We start from the raw sequence: 16865 nt of genomic DNA, 5'->3' as shown, positions 1-16865 counted from the left end.
AGCTTGTAGTTTTCAAGAAATGTTAGCTCCCTCGCCTGGTACACAGGAGGTCATGGGTTCAATCCCGACCCTGACGCCTGCTGCATATTTGGAGTTTGCGTGTCTCTCTTCCCCCGTTGGTCGCGTTGGTTTTTTCTCCCGGGTCCTGCGGCTTCTTCCTCTCCACGTCTAGAATCAACGTCAACGCGATCAGTGTATTCGGCTGCTTTAAAAAAAAAAATATTGCACACGACGATGATACGCCGCCACTTCGTTGAGCCATCATTCGTGACGGGGCAGGGTCACTTCTGAAAAAGAGCCACGCGGCTGCTCATTGGGACCTTGCACCTGGTGAAACAGTCACGGTTATTAAGGGCAACAAAGTCCACAGCGGCGCGAAATCGTGGCGCATGCAAGCCAAAAATAACGGAACCCCGTTGCAACCCACTACAGGCTCCTTTCATGGAGGGTTAAGCGAGAAACGGGAAAGGGTTACGTTGTTCAGCCGTAGTTCGCTCGACGCAACATTGACGAACGTCCTCCGAAGGGACTGCAATCCAAAATGCGTACCAAGCACGTGGTGTCGCGTGTGCACGTGCGTTGGACTTATTTCGCTCCCCGCGCGTAGCCAACCCCTGCTCATGAGAGTTGCCCGGGGAAAGAACAACAACAAACTAACACGCAAGAGGCCAAACCCATGCTCCGGCCCCCACAAGGAGAAGGGAGTACAGAACAAACATGTGGACCCCCCCCCCCAACCCCCCAAAGGCATTTCGTCTCTATGGGATCGAGCGTTTCCCCCTCGCACGTGCGTGGGTTATTCACCCCCCACCCACCCACCCCGCCCCGGTTTCTACCCACGTGTAAACACTCATCGCTTAGCCGATGACGATCGCGTTTCTCTCCCGGTGGTCGTGCAGACCAGTGCCAGGACCTGGAGCTGATGCAGTTTTACCAGATCGGAGAGACGTGGAACAAGCTGTACAAGGGCACGGCGTACATCTGCGGCTGCTACGGCAACTCCGTGGGCGAGTGGAACTGCCGCCCCCAAACCACGGAGATCGGTACAGATCATGTTTTCTTTTCGGTTTTTACTCCCAGAGTCTGTACACCCGCGTTCATCAATAATTTAGCTACCCATATCAGTACGCCTGTGTTGATCAATACATTTAGCTGCCTAGATCAGTTGTATAACTGTGTTGATCAATACATTCAACTGTCCAGATCAGTATACCTGTGTTGATCAATATATTTAGCTGTCCAGATCAGTTGTATACATACGTTGGTCAATAAATTTAGCTGCCCAGATCGGTTGTATAACTGTGTTGATCAATACATTGATTTACTGCGATAAGTAACGAATGCGTTGAATGAGTCACAACTCCCTGCGCCGGCCTTCATAGGCGCGACTCTCTAACGGCACTTGCCCCAACAGTCTGTTGAGGCTACGCTCGGTGATCTCTGTCTTTGCAGCCTCCAATAACCCCGTGCAGGTCACCATCAAAGAGGACAACAAGCACCGGCATTCCCAGCAGCTGCAGTGGACCAACACGCAAGGACGCCCCGTCAACTGGTACTTCCTCAAGTGGCGCCCGGTGAGTGCGGTGGTGGCGGAGGTGCACGGGGGAGATGCTCCCCCCCCCCCTCCACTTGGGAGGCATCTGCATCCCTCATCTCACACCTCTCTCCTCCACGCACTCTCCTTTCTCTCCCTTCTCATCTCACTCCACTCCCCTCCACGCTCTCTCCTGCCTCTCCCCTCTCATATCACTCCACTCCCCTCCACGCACTCTCCTACCTCTCCCCTCTCATCTCACTCCACTCCCCTCCACGCACTCACCTACCTCTCCCCTCTCATCTCACTCCACTCCCCTCCACGCTCTCTCCTGCCTCTCCCTCTCATCTCACTCCACTCTCCTCCACGCTCTCTCCCGCCTCTCCCCTCTCATCTCACTCCACTCCCCTCCACGCACTCTCCTACCTCTCCCCTCTCATCTCACTCCACTCCCCTCCACTCACTCTCCTACCCCTCCCCTCCCATCTCACTCCACTCCCCTCCACGCACTCCCCTACCTCTCCACTCCCACCTCACTCTACTCCCCATCTAATTCTACAGTCAAGTCAACATTTGTTCCGGCGCAGTATTTAACGCCGATATCTTAGCACCGATATTTGACTCCCGCTTCAAAAACGCCGGGCCGCGACGACGCCCGAGGACTTTCCATCGGCGGGACCTCCGATGAGTGCGGCGGCTGTGAAGCTCAACACCCGCACGTAGCTCACACAACGTGCTGTCGCGCTACGTCGCGTGCCCTCACCCGGGGGAAAAAAAAAACCAGAAGGGCTCTCAGGCCCCGTGGAAGGAGGCCCGGGTGCCGGCCCAGCGCAACGCCTACGTGATCACGGGCCTGCGGCCGGGCCTGGTGTACGAGGGCCAGCTCATCACGCAGTACTCCCACGGCGCCACCGCCATCAGCAAGTTCGAGTTCAGCACCGCCTCCGTCCCCCGTGAGTGTTTCGGCGGCGGCGGCGGCGGCGGCGAGTCTGTGGGTCCCTGTGTGAGTCTGTGGGTCTCTGTGTGAGTCTGTGGGTCCCTGTGTGAGTCTGTGGGTCTCTGTGAGAGTCTGTGGGTCTCTGTGTGAGTCTGTGGGTCTCTGTGTGAGTCTATGGGTCTCTGTGTGAGTCTGTGGGTCTCTGTGTGAGTCTGTGGGTCTCTGTGTGAGTATGTGGGTCTCTGTGTGTGAGTCTATGGGTCCCTGTGTGAGTCTGTGGGTCTCTGTGTGAGTCTGTGGGTCCCTGTGTGAGTCTGTGGATCCCTGTGTGAGTCTGTGGGTCTCTGTGTGAGTCTGTGGGTCTCTGTGTGAGTATGTGGGTTTCTGTGTGAGTCTGTCGGTCCCTGTGTGAGTCTGTGGGTCCCTGTGTGAGTCTGTGGGTCTCTGTGTGAGTCTGTGGGTCTCTGTGTGAGTCTGTGGGTCTCTGTGTGAGTCTGTGGGTCTCTGTGTGAGTATGTGGGTCTCTGTGTGTGAGTCTATGGGTCCCTGTGTGAGTCTGTGGGTCTCTGTGTGAGTCTGTGGGTCCCTGTGTGAGTCTGTGGGTCCCTGTGTGAGTCTGTGGGTCCCTGTGTGAGTTTGTGCATCTCTGTGTGTGAGTATGTGGGTCTCTGTGTGAGTCTGTGGGTCTCTGTGTGAGTCTGTGGGTCCCTGTGTGAGTCTATGGGTCCCTGTGTGAGTCTGTGGGTCCCTGTGTGAGTCTGTGGGTCTCTCTTTGAGTCTGTGCGTCCCTGTGTGAGTCTGTGGGTCTCTGTGTGAGTCTATGGGTCCCTGTGTGAGTCTGTGGGTCCCTGTGTGAGTCTGTGGGTCTCTCTTTGAGTCTGTGCGTCCCTGTGTGAGTCTGTGGGTCTCTGTGTGAGTCTATGGGTCCCTGTGTGAGTCTGTGCATCTCTGTGTGAGTCTGTGGGTCTCTGTTTGAGTCTGTGGGTCTCTGTGTGAGTCTGTGGGTCTCTGTGTGAGTCTGTGGGTCTCTGTGTGAGTCTATGTGTCTCTGTGTGAGTCTGGGTCTCTGTGTGAGTCTGTGGGTCCCTGTGTGAGTCTGTGGGTCCCTGTGTGAGTCTGTGGGTCCCTGTGTGAGTCTGTGGGTCCCTGTGTGAGTCTGTGGGTCTCTGTGTGAGTCTGTGGGTCTCTGTGTGAGTCTGTGGGTCTCTGTGTGAGTCTGTGGGTCTCTGTGTGAGTCTATGGGTCTCTGTGTGAGTCTGTGGGTCTCTGTGTGAGTCTGTGGGTCTCTGTGTGAGTATGTGGGTCTCTGTGTGTGAGTCTATGGGTCCCTGTGTGAGTCTGTGGGTCTCTGTGTGAGTCTGTGGGTCCCTGTGTGAGTCTGTGGATCCCTGTGTGAGTCTGTGGGTCTCTGTGTGAGTCTGTGGGTCTCTGTGTGAGTATGTGGGTTTCTGTGTGAGTCTGTCGGTCCCTGTGTGAGTCTGTGGGTCTCAGTGTGAGTATCTGGGTCTCTGTGTGAGTTTGTGGGTCTCTGTGTGAGTGTGTAGGTTGCTGTGTGAGTCTGTGCGTCTCTGTGTGAGACTGTGGGTCTCTGTGTGAGTCTGTGGGTCTCTGTGTGAGTCTGTGCGTCCCTATGTGAGTCTGTGGGTCTCTGTGTGAGTCTATGGGTCTCTGTGTGAGTCTATGGGTCTCAGTGTGAGTCTATGGGTCTCTGTGATAGTTAATGGATCTCTGTGAGAGTCTATCTCTCTGCCGAGACTATAACCTATTTATTCCGCCTCCGTTGCGTGCGCAACTATCTCCTTCTTAGAACAGTTCAATAAACACACTTGCGGCAAACTGTTGCCGGTGACGATTGCTCGGCCGCGGTTTTGCCGCGAAGTCGCCTCCCCGGCGGCATCGTGAGGCGCGACCGTAGCCCAGCGGCGGTGGTGACTGCGCGTGCCTCTTACCGTGTCGTTTTCGCGTCGTCCGCGTTCGCCAAGTGACGCCGTGGGAGGGCGAGAGGGAGCGGCTGCCCGGCACGGAGCAGCGCGTGTCGGACGCCGTCACCGAGGTGACGTCCAACAGCTTCGTGGTCGCCTGGGCCTCGGCCGGCGAGGTCATGTCCGGGTACCGGATCGAGTACGAGCTCACGGAGGACAGCTCCTCGCGCGAGATCATCAGTAAGTCGCGAGTGCGAGCGAGCGGGTGCGGGGGGGGATGCCCCCGGCGGGCCGTTTTGCGTTTTCCCTCGCCGCGCGCGGAGATCCGCCGAGCCAATACATGTATTTTTGTTACAACGCGCGAGCCCGCGCTATGGAACTCTTTCGATATTAGGAAGCCACTGGAGCTATGCACTTTTAAATCTAGATTGAAAACGAATTTATTTTTAGAAGCGCTTTTTGCGCGTTTAGTTTGTTGTCCTTACCCCCGCACCCCCGAATAACACGGTTGGCTACGTACGGTGCGAAAGAAGTTCAGCAAACATACATAGACTCACACAGAGACACACAGACTCACACAGAGACCCATAGACTCACACAAAGACCCACAGACTCACACAGAGACCCATGGACTCACACAGAGACCCACAGACTCACACAGAGACTCATAGACTCACACAGAGACCCATAGACTCACACAGAGACCCACAGACTCACACAGAGACCCATAGAATCACACAGAGACCCATAGACTCACACAGAGACCCATAGACTTACACAGAGACCCATGGACTCACACAGAGACCCATAGACTTACACAGAGACCCATAGACTCATACAGAGACCCAAAGACTCACACAGAGACTCACAGACTCACACAGAGACCCATAGATTCACACATAGACCCATAGACTCACACAGAGACCCATAGACTCACACAGAGACCCATAGTTTGTTGTCCTTCCTCTGCTCCTCTGATTTAGCACGGTTGGCTACGTATGGTGCGAAATAAGTTCAACAAACATACCAACATACGTACGAGTATGGGTCCCTACGAGCCTCTGTCAAATGGAATATCTAACAAAAATTTTTTTCCCATCGTTCGAATTTCCGCGCACGCTACTAGACCTTCCCGGGACCGCGACGTCCATCACGTTGGACAGCCTGCTGCCGGGTCGCGAGTACACGGTCACCGTCATCGAGCTGGGCGCTCGCGGCCTGGAGCGCATCATCCTCACCACCACGCAGACGACCGGTGAGCGTGCCGCGGGCGATCACGGGCTAAGCGGTAGCGGTCGCAGCGGTGGCAGGGGTCGTAGTATAACACTTAGGCGTTCGCGACCAATGTTGTCCCGCAATGGAGTTTCGTTGTTTTGTTTTTTGGGGGTTAGATCGCGTAAATATAAATGTGTCGTGGTGGCGGGTTTCACTACGCGATCTAAACATATTTTCTTGTTATCATTGGTAGTAGTAATCGTAGCTCACGAGGTCGATAAGATCTTCTTCTAAAGACTCCCAAGGTCAAGGTTCTGTTCCTGGGCTGGTCGGGACTTTGCCACAGTGCAGCTCCCACGCTTTTAAACGACGCTTTGCCTTTGCTAATAAGACAATCAGAATCGTTAGCTGTATTTAAGTCCTGTATTGAAAACTCGCCTCCTTAAACAGCTTAAAGGACGCGACCAGAGCTTGGCTGTCTTCACTCCAACGCTGTCCTCTGGACAGTACGGTCCCTTCACCTGATGAAGGCCACTTGTGTTGTGGCCGAAACGTCGTGATTTTTTGTTTTATTTTTTTACCAACGTGACTTTACCGAATAGAACCAAAGAGTATGGGTCCTTAAACTGATATTAACCCCCCACTAGTTCTTGTCGTTATACCCTGCAAGTTCTGAGCGAGTGGGCCAGCGAGTGAGTGACTGAATGAGTGGGCGAGTGAGTAGGTGGCTGGGTGAGTGGGTGAGCGAGTAGGTGAGTGGGTGACTGAATGAGTGGGCGAGTGAGTGGGTGACTGAATGAGTGCGCCAGTGAGTAGGTGAGTGGGCGAGTGAGTAGGTGAGTGGGCGGGTAAGTAGGTAAGTGAGTGGGTAAACTGGCGTTTACTCCCCCACTAGTTCTGGCCGTGTACCCAGCAGGTTCTGTTTAGTTCCTGACCCCCTTGACTCCATTCCGCTCCTCTGGTCCCGCAGCCCCGGACGCCCCCGAGAGCTACTTGATCGACGAGGTCACCGAGTCAACAATCGTCATCCGCTGGAGGCTACCCAGCGCGCAAGTCTCTGGTACGACTCGCGCTCGCTCGATTGCTCGCTGACCTCCCGTCGTGCTTTCTCTCTCTGTCTCCCCCGCGGCCCTCTCTTCCCACAACCCCCCGGTGGACAATTAAACCCTTTCCCGTTCCCGTGACATGCGGATACGTCATAGGATTTTCTCACGATACCGTTCCGATGACGTGTACCACGCGCGCACGTCGTGCACGTCATCGGAACCGGAAGAAAAACTAAAATACCAAAAAACGTTATCGGTACCGAGGCTCCCACAAGGTCATGCGGGAGGGCGTGTGGCACAGTGTTGGTGCGATAGTGTAGCGGTTAGCGCGCTGCGCTATGAACCTGGCACCCGGGTTCGATTCCCGCTCACAGCCAACACCAGTGACGATTATCTGGACTGGTCCCGGGCCTCCCCTAGGTCGACTCAGCCTCAAATGAGTACCTGGTGCGGTGTGTAAACATCGCGACTAGGGAGACAAAGGCGGTCGGGCGTGGTGCTGGCCACCCACCCCCTCGTGTACCGTCCCGGCCTTCATAGGTGCTCGCTAACAGCACTTGCCCCTACAGTCTGTTAAGGCTATATGGGGGATCTTTGTCTTTGTGCCAGCTATCGCAGAGTGGTGGGAGTCATGTCGCTACGGTTCTCCGCGGTGCCTTTAAGAACAACGGCACCGCTACCACGCCTCTGGATGTAAAATTAACGCTGAGCCGATCGCACGTTCCGAGATTCAGCAGTGAACAGGACCCCCCCCCCCCACCTCCCTCCACCCCCGCAACCTGCAGTACGTCCCAGAACGGGAAAGTGGTGAAGTTATTTTACTTTTGTTGGAAGAAGAACTGATGACGTACCCAAGTACGTCATCATGGGTGCTCGACTAACAGCAATTGCCCCAAACAGCCTGTAATAAATCTTTTTAGGGGGGCGGGAGGGGGGTGGGGGCAGGAGGGGAGGGGGGCGCGTTTGGGGGGGGCCGAGGAGACCTTCATCTTTGCGACGTCTCGTCCCGTCTCCCGGCACAGCGTTCCGCATCATCTACCTGCCCAACGTGGACGGCGGAGAGAGCACGGACCTGCACCTCCCGCCGGACGTGACGCGCGCACGCCTCGTAGACCTCCTGGCAGGGCACACCTACAACATCAGCGTCTTCTCCGTGGCCGAAGACCTGGAGAGCCCCCCTCTCTTCTTTCAGGTGTCCACCCAGGGCTCAGCGCAAACTGGTGAGGACGCCCCTCCCCCCACCCGGGCCTCGCCCCCCCCCCCCCCTCTCTCATCGTCATGTGGATGACGCCGGACGCCGGGCGCCAGCACGCCTCCACCACGGGCAGGATCTCGGCGTTCCGACCTCTGACCTCCTCTGACCTCTGACCTACACGTGTTATAGACGTCCTCCCTCCTCGTATGACGAGGAAACGTTGCTACCGTAATTCATCAGCTGGAGATTAACTGTGCAGCCCCATCAAACTCGTGTCTGCAGAGTCTCTGTACCAACCCCCCTCCCCACCACATTCTGTTCGTGCTCTCGACCGGGCTCCTACTGATCCCCCGCCACCATCACTGGCACCGCCACCACCGCCACCGCAACCACCACCACCACCACCACCCCCGCCACTACTGCCACCACCGTCGCCACCACCACCGTGCCACCGCCACCAAAACCACCTCCACTGCCACCACCGGCACTCTCACCAACACCACCACAACCACCACAACCACCGCCACAACCACCTCCACCACCGCCACTGCCACCACCACCGCCACTAGTGAGGAATGTAGCTGTTTCACATTCCTTTTCTGGCTGTGAGGAGGCTGAGCGGCATCTCGGCTCTTAGCTTCAGCGGTCCGGGCTCCCCTTGCTGCGATCATTTACTGTCCTGTCGGCGCGCCGTTTTAAATCGTTCATCGGCGCGCCTAGCGACTGCGGTTCATTCCGTTCGGAAACTTCATTTACTTAGACCGGAGGTGGAATCCGACGAGCTGTGAAGCTCTTCGCGGATGCCCAGTGAGCGGGCACTGGGTCAGAACGTTACAACGACAAACACAAAACGAAAAACACGATGGGAGCGCAATGTATAGGAAAGGTAAACACATCGCTGAAATGCAAATGATACGAATAAAACTGAACAATTTTTATGTTACCAGGTATAGCCCAGGCTCGTGACGACGATCACGACGTGACTGCAAGGATTCATCTTCTTTGGTTCTTTCGGTAAAGTCACGTAGAATGAGAATAAAATAATAAATTGATAAAAGAAAATAACACAATAATATTCTCACGACGTTTCAGCCACAACACAAGTGGACTTCGTCCCTTCACCTGATGAAGGCCGCTTGTGTTGTGGCCGAAACGTCGTGAGAATTTTATTGTGTTATTTTATTTTATAAATTTATTATTTTATTCTCATTCTACGTGACTTTACCGAAAGAACCAAAGAAAACAAACAAAAATTATGACGATGGTGGTGGCGGTGGCGATGGTGGCAGCGGTGGTGATGGCGGTAGTGGCGGTAGTGATGGTGGTGGCGGTCGTGGCGGTAGTGATGGCGGTGGCTGTGGTGGAGGTGGTGGCGGTGGTGGCGATGGCGCTAGTGATGGGGGTGACGGTGGTGGGAGTGGCGGTGGTGACAGTGGTGGCGGTAGTGATGGTGGTGACGGCGGCGGCGGCGGCGATGGCGGTGGCGGTGATGGCGGTGGTGGAGGTAGTGATGCTGGTGACGGCGGCGGTGGTGGCATTGACAGCAGCGGTGGTGGCGGTGGTGGTAGCGGCGGCGTCTTCCTTCGCAGGTGCCGCTGCCGCCGCCCGCTTCACGGCACTCTCACCAACAGCCCCGTCGACGCAACACGACGGGGGATCTTCGCCCACCCTCTTTGTCTTTTTTTGCATCAGAGCAAAGGCCGCCGCTGCCGCCCAGCGACCTGACCTTCGTGACCGTGGGCGAGACCAAGGCCACGCTCATGTGGGCCCCTCCGCCGTCCGCGGAGGTGCACGGCTACCGGGTCGTGGCGACGGCCGCGCCGGGCCAGGGCCGCGTCCCCACCCGCGAGGTGCCCCTGACCTCCGACCTGTACGCGGAGGTGGGTGGCCTCCTGCCGGGCCACACCTACCGCTTCCAGGTGTTCGCCATGTACCCCGGCGGCGGGGAGAGCCCACCGCTGCAGGGAGAGCAGACGACCAGTGAGTTCCCCTCCCTGCCGCCACTCCCTCAAATCCCTCCCTCCCTCAATTCCGTCCCTCAACTCCATAAAATCCCTCCCTGCCTCCGTCAACTCGCTACCCCCCTCACTCCATCCCCTCCCTCCCTCCCCTCTGCATCTTCCATTCCTCTGCGCTGCGCTATGAACCCCGGCAACAAAGGCGTCCGGGCGTGGTGCTGGCCACCCACCCACTCGTGCGCCGTGTCGGTCTTCATAGGTGCTCGCTAACAACACACTTGCCCCAACAGTCTTTTAAGGCTGTACGGGGGATCTTTGTCTTTGTTTTATGTACGTGGCGAGCGGTGGTGTAGCGGTTAGCGCGCCGCGCTATGAACCCAGCAACCCGGGTTCGATTCCCGCTCACACGGCCAACACCCGTGATGATTATCTGAACCGGTCCTGAACCTCCCCTAGGTCCACATGGCACTCAAATGAGTACCTGGTGCGGTGTGTAGTAAACATCACCACAAGGGAGACAAAGGCGGCTGGGCGTGGTGCTGGCCACTCACCCTCTCATGCGCCGTGTCGGCCTTCATAGATGCTCGCTAACAGCTCTTGCCCCAACAGTCTGTTAAGGCTATAGGCGGGGGGATCTGTGTATTTGTCTTTTGTGCATATCGAACTTCTTTTGCGCCGTACGTAGCCAATCGTGCTAATTGGAGGTGCGCGGGTGGGGGGGGCGGGGGAGGGGGGACAACAAACCAATCACAGAAAAGCACTTCTAAAGAACTGAGCTTTCATTCTAGATGGCGAATTAAAAGTGCACAGCGCGCAGTCGCTCCCTAACATCGGAAGGAAGAGCGTTCCAGATGGCCGTGGACGTGAAAGCGCCGCGCGATGCGGTGACCACCGTCTTTGTTCAATAGCCAGCGCAAAAAGCCGCCGCTGCCGCTGCTGCAAGGATGACCAGAGTCATGTGGTGTGGGTGGAGCCAACAGTTGGAACCTTGGCGACTTCATTTCATATGGCCCATGGGGATGGATGCAGCCCAAAACTTAATTCCATGTGTGCCAAGGGACGAACAGAACCCACAACTTCATTCCATATGGCCCAATTTTTTTTTGTATTATTTCTTATGGTCCTTTAACCTCATTTCATACGGCCCACAAGATGCATACAGCTCGGGAATTGGGACTTCATTTAATATGGCCAGAGGGAAGGGTTACAGCTTGGGACTTCATTCATATGGCTCCAGTAACCGTATGTCACGCGGTCCGAGGGACAGACATGAAACGCGGATTCTATTTCGTGCGGCCCATAAATTGAATGTCACATGGCCCACGAATACATTTCTTGACAGAAGTGACGGCGGCTCGCGTGTTAACACGTGGCCCACGCTAAGGAAAAGTTTCCCCTTCCCCTCGCTGCACATCCTCGAGACGTGGTGACGTTGAGACGCTCCGTAGTGGCACACGGTGCGTTTATGTCTCGTCTGCGCTGCACGGGCGTCGAACGGGCGTTCAGCGGGCGTCGAGCAGGGGTCGAGCAGGGGTCGAGGATGGGTCGAGGATGGGTCGAGCATGGGGTCGAGCATGGGTCGAGGATGGGTCGAGCATGGGGTCGAGCATGGGGTCGAGCATGGGTCGAGCAGGGGTCCAGCATGGGTCGAGCAGGGGTCGAGCAGGGGTCGAGCATGGGTCGAGCAGGGGTCGAGCAGGGGTCAAGCAGGGGTCAAGCAGGGGTCGAGCAGGGGTCAAGCAGGGGTCGAGCAGGGGTCGAGCGCCGACGGTCTTTCCACTGTAGAGCTGCTCACTGTCAGACACGAGTGCTTTGTTTATCAAATTGAAACAAAAACATTTCCAGAGGTTGGCTTCCGTTTTCGGGGTGATATCTGACGCAATGGGGAACGTTGTTGGTTTAAAGTACGGTAAATGTGTTTTTTTTTGTGAGGTCGAGGCCGACCCGGGCCATTGCCTCCATGCGAAGTTTGCCCATGACATCGTTACCTATTAATAATCGTTATTTAGAGACAATTCAAGTGAAAAATGTGACGCGTTAAATGTTTTTTTTTTTCATTACGCAATGTCTAGAAAAATCATTCACGCTCCCATGCCAGAGAAGCGCAGCCCCCACGTTTTAAAAGAATGGCCCACGTAGGCGGATGTCACGGTAATGCTTCCGCGAAGGCCTTCGATTAGCCTTTGCACAACAGAGGGGGCGGCACTTCAACGCCTGCTCCGCGTTGCGAGCGTAATGATCGGCGCGCGACAGCCGACGCCAATCTTTGAACCTTCAGAGTCGAGTGCCGAACCAAATCTTACGTGGCGGGTTTCTCCATGCCGTCACTCCTGGCCAGGATCACCGCCTCAACAAATCCACCACCGCGCTGCAATTGAGAAGCCGCCCTAATCAGAGACGGCTGAAACCTGTATTTGAAACCCCAGGGTTTCGAATACGGTGCAAGCCCAAACGCTCTGACCTCTGGGCCACCTTTAAAAAAAAATAGTTTTAGAGAGACATAGGAGTGCCTTGCACGGGTCTGGAACGAAAGATCTAAGACGTACCATTGGAATATCGTTAGGGGGCAGATCTGTGGGGGGAGTTAGGGGTGTCTACTGTGCAACAGCAGCAGCAGCGGCAGGACCTGGCAGAGGGGCACAGAACGTTGGGATCGTGGGTCCTTGTCCACGGTGGCTAGGAGATGTTAACTACCTCGCCTGGTTTACAGGAGGTCGTGGGTTCGATCCCGACCTTGACGCCTGCTGTATATTTGGAGTTTGCGTGTCTCTCTCTCTCTCATCATCATCACGGCGGCTAGGAGATGTTAACTACCTCGCCTGGTTTACAGGAGGTCGTGGGTTCGATCCCGACCCTGACGCCTGCTGTATATTTGGAGTTTGCGTCTCTCTCTCTCTCATCATCATCACGGTGGCTAGGAGATGTTAACTACCTCGCCTGGTTTTACAGGAGGTCGTGGGTTCGATCCCGACCCTGATGCCTGCTGCTGTATATTTTGAGTTTGCGGTGTCTCTCTCCGCGTGGTCGTGTGGATTTTTCTCCGGGTCCTCCGGTTTTGCTCCTCCACATGTAGAATCGACATCGCCACGCGTTTAGAGTATCTGGCTGCTATAAATGTCCACTTGACGCTAAGCTGCTGCGCTGAGCCATCGCTTACGATAGCCGGGTCGCTTCTGAAAGAGAGCGACATAGCTCAAGTGAGCCATACCTGGTGATATATATATTCAAAAAAATCCTTTATTTTTTTTATTAAAATGCGTACTATTATTTATCATTATTTTAGAGTCCACCGCGGTACACGTGGCGTCCAGCGGCTGAAGCAACGGTTTGCAGGGGTTCCCCTCCTCCGTTCCATCCGTTCCATCTGTTCAATCTGGTTCATCTGCCACACCGAGTTGAGCTGAGCACGTCCACCGTGCAGCAGCAGCAGCAGCGGCAGCAGGACCCGGCAGAGGGGCGCCGTGCGTTGGCAGCGTCGCCCATTGGCAGCGTCGCCCATTGGCAGCTTCGCGCTTTGGCAGTGTCGATCGACCCCTGCCCCGACGTCCCTGTCGTCTCGATCCCCCCACACCCCGCCCCCCGCCCCTCCAGAGCTGGACGCTCCGCGGGACGTCCGCTTCGTGGAGGTGGGCGAAACGAGCTTGACGGCGGCGTGGCGAGCGCCCCGGGGGCCCATCGCGGGCTACCTGGTGCGCTGCGAGCCCACGGACGGCGGCGAGCCCCTGGAGCGGCAGCTGGGAGCCGACGTGGCGAGCTTCACGGTGGACGGCCTGCGGGCGGGGAGCGAGTACGTGGTCACGGTGTACGCGCTCGCACGCGGGGACGAGGAGCGTAGCCCCGGGGTCAGCGGAATCGTCTCCACGCGTGAGTCCGAGCGTCGTTGACGTGCCGCGCCCCCGACCCCCAAACCCCTCTTCTGCCCCCCCCCCTTCCCGCTCCTCCTCCCCTACACCCCCCCCCCCTCCCCACGCTCCTCTCCCTCTCTCTCCTGCCCCCCTCCCCACTCTTCTCTTCCCCCGCTCCCCACTCACCCCTCCCCGCTCCACCTCCCCTACCCCCACTAGTTGTATTTACTGGCGAAACGTCGTACTCTGATTGTAAATGTTGTGGCTTGGCTCTCCAACACACAACCGGTGGTGCTGTACTAGTATGCTACACTATACACTACTATACACTACACTACACACTAGTGCTGTACTAGTATACTACACTATACACTACACACTAGTGCTGTTCTAGTATGCTACACTATACACTACTATACACTACACACTAGTGCTGTACTAGTATACTACACTATACACTACTATACACTACACACTAGCGCTGTACTAGTATACTACACTATACACTACACACTAGTGCTGTACTAGTATACTACACTATACACTACTATACACTACACTATACACTACACACTAGTGCTGTACTAGTATACTACACTATACACTACTATACACTACACTACTATACACTACACTACACACTACACTGTACACTACACACTAGTGCTGTACTAGTGACGAATTGGCCACGTTCTGTTTACGTGACAATTCTTTACTAGTTGGGCTGTGTCGGGTGGTGGCGGGTTTAACGACACATTTATATATTTACGCGATCTAACCCAAAAAAAACCTTTATTATAAACGTGAGGTAGTTATATTCTTTGATTCTTTCGGTAAAGTCACGTAGAAAAAAAAACAGTGAATAAAAATAATAAAAATTTAATTTAAAAAAACCACGAATGTAACCTGTAGCCTGGTTCTTCATCGGAGTGAGTGTACTGGCAGTCTATAATGTAGACTGTAGCCTGGTTCTTAACCTGAGCGAGCATACTGGCAGTCTATAATGTAGACTGTAGCCTGGTTCTTAACCTGAGTGAGTGTACTGGCAGTCTATAATGTAGACTGTAGCCTGGTTCTTAACCTGAGTGAGTGTACTGGCAGTCTATAATGTATACTGTAGCCTGGTTATTAAGTTGGGTGAGTGTACTGGCAGTCTATAATGTAGACTGTAGCCTGGTTATTAAGTTTGGTGAGTGTACTGGCAGTCTATAATGTAGACTGTAGCCTGGTTCTTAAGTTTGTTGAGTGTACAGGCAGTCTATATTGTAGACTGTAGCCTGGTTCTTAACCTGGGTGAGTGTACTGGCAGTCTATAATGTAGACTATGTTTCAGTAATAAAAATAATAAATAATAGAATAAAAATAAAGGTGGTTAAACGAGGATTTATAAACAAAAGCCTGTGCCGTCGTTGTCGGGGAAACGATGATGGAGCCTCGTGTGGGTAGTTCCTGCCGCCGTGTGTTCCAATGGGGTTATTAATGATACATTAATGCTGTCGTAACCGGAGGTCAAATCAACGCCAATTTAAACTTCGCTCTCGAGTTTTTCTTGGATGAATTGAAAAAAGGAAAAGACGTGAATGAAAAGGTTGGTTGTTTTCACCAACTCCCCCAGAGTTCAGCAACGCAAGCACTCCAAACTGTGAGCCGCTTTTCAGGATTAACGCCACACACACTGCCGCTACGATTGTCAGGGTGGAGGAGGTGGTGGGGTGGGGGGTTCTTTTGTAGGGCAAAAGTTGGTCTGCGTTCCAACGCACGCACCACAGCAACAACAACAACAACAGAAAAATGGGACCACCTTTGCGGTATTCTGGGCTGTCAGAAACAAGCCGTCCGTTCGCTGGCCTCCGCTGGATTTAAACGTTGCCACGTGGGCGAGCCCGCCCTCTGTGATCTGGCCGCAAACCATGTACCATTTATATATATGTAAAATAAAACAAAATTAAATGAAAGTATTTTGCCTCGAGCTGAAAAAGCAACGTGAGCAGAACTCAGTTCGGGTCGACACGCGTAAATAATAATAATAATGATCTTAAAGATAAAATTGTATTTATTTAACAGGATAGATATTTCTCCAGATCAGTATTATTATCAAGCAGCATTTAAGTGTCGATTTAAGGCTTTCGTGACTGCAAGGATTCATCTTCTTTGGTTCTTTTGGTAAAGTCACGTAGAATGAGAATAAAATAATAAATTAAAAAACTAAAATAACACAATAAAATTCTCACGACGTTTCGGCCACAACACAACATCAGGTGAAGGCCACCTGTGTTGTGGCCGAAACGTCGTGAGAATTTTATTGTGTTATTTTATTAATTTATTATTTTATTCTCATTCTACGTGACTTTACCGAAAGAACCAAAGAAAAAGGAGCATTTAAGTGAGCAAACTCTGCTCCGATTTCAACGTGCCGGGTTCTCGTCAGCGGACTTAGAATTGTGAAATAAATGCTGCTGGATTCTCAACAGTCAGACACCAGCGGGGGGTTGACCATACTTCACCGCCCTGGTGAGTGCATGTCCATTACTCCAGTCAGTATTAGCTCAAATGTCACGTGCCACTGACCTCGGCGACGATTTTACCCATAATGCAAATCTAAATTGCTTTTTAACCCTCGCAATTTTTTTCGCGGATAGGAGGAGGAGCCGCGTGGGAAATTCTTCCTATTGTCCGCGATTATTTTCTACCTTATTTTTTACCCCCTTGGGCGAGAGAAGTAAGAAAAATCGTGGATAGCCCTGCGGATAATCGGATATGGGGTCTTTGTACCCAGCCCCCCCCCTCCCCTTCCCCCCCACCAAATCACCGCGGATTCGAGGAGTTCTGGGGGGGGTTACTCGCGTGCAAGATCGGCAGATATGTGGAGGAGCGAGGTGGGGAGTTGGGTGGAGGAGAGGGGTAGAGGGGGGAGGAGGAGGGAGTGGGGGAGGGAGAGGATGGGAGAAGAGGCGCGTTGACCGCCGATTTACATTTCTTGTCCTCTTAGAGTCGGTGAGGGAGATGTCGGAGTTTGTGATCGAGGTGACCGAGTCCACCATCGTGGTGTCGTGGAACAGCGTGCCCCGGCTCTCCATCAAGGTGCGTCGTCGCCATCGTCGTGGTCATCAACGTCGTCATCGTCGTCGTCATCAACGTCGTCATCGTCGTCGTCATCAATGTCGTCATCGTCGTCGTCATCAACGTCGTCATCGTCGTCGTCATCAACGTCGT

The 16865-nt window shown here is 54.2% G+C and overlaps 1 protein-coding gene across 3 annotated transcripts in view; it reads left to right on the top strand.

Moving 5' to 3' along the window:
* LOC116954807 (fibronectin-like) overlaps nucleotides 1-16865 on the top strand; it is a 101211-nt gene that overhangs the window by 43418 nt on the left and 40928 nt on the right. For all 3 annotated transcript variants that reach the window (XM_032975637.2, XM_032975635.2, XM_032975636.2), the window contains 10 exons: nucleotides 900-1043; nucleotides 1453-1574; nucleotides 2319-2487; nucleotides 4454-4633; nucleotides 5520-5648; nucleotides 6579-6668; nucleotides 7677-7874; nucleotides 9542-9829; nucleotides 13399-13671; nucleotides 16642-16733. In XM_032975637.2, the coding sequence (XP_032831528.2) occupies nucleotides 900-1043; nucleotides 1453-1574; nucleotides 2319-2487; nucleotides 4454-4633; nucleotides 5520-5648; nucleotides 6579-6668; nucleotides 7677-7874; nucleotides 9542-9829; nucleotides 13399-13671; nucleotides 16642-16733 (1685 nt within the window). The remainder of the gene's footprint in view (nucleotides 1-899; nucleotides 1044-1452; nucleotides 1575-2318; nucleotides 2488-4453; nucleotides 4634-5519; nucleotides 5649-6578; nucleotides 6669-7676; nucleotides 7875-9541; nucleotides 9830-13398; nucleotides 13672-16641; nucleotides 16734-16865) is intronic.

The sequence above is a fragment of the Petromyzon marinus genome, chromosome 56 (assembly GCF_048934315.1).
Source record: "Petromyzon marinus isolate PM22_M1 ecotype Great Lakes invasive population chromosome 56, UKy_Petmar_22M1.pri1.0, whole genome shotgun sequence".
NCBI classification, from domain to species: domain Eukaryota; kingdom Metazoa; phylum Chordata; class Hyperoartia; order Petromyzontiformes; family Petromyzontidae; genus Petromyzon; species Petromyzon marinus.
This window is presented reverse-complemented; position numbering and strand designations above follow the sequence as displayed.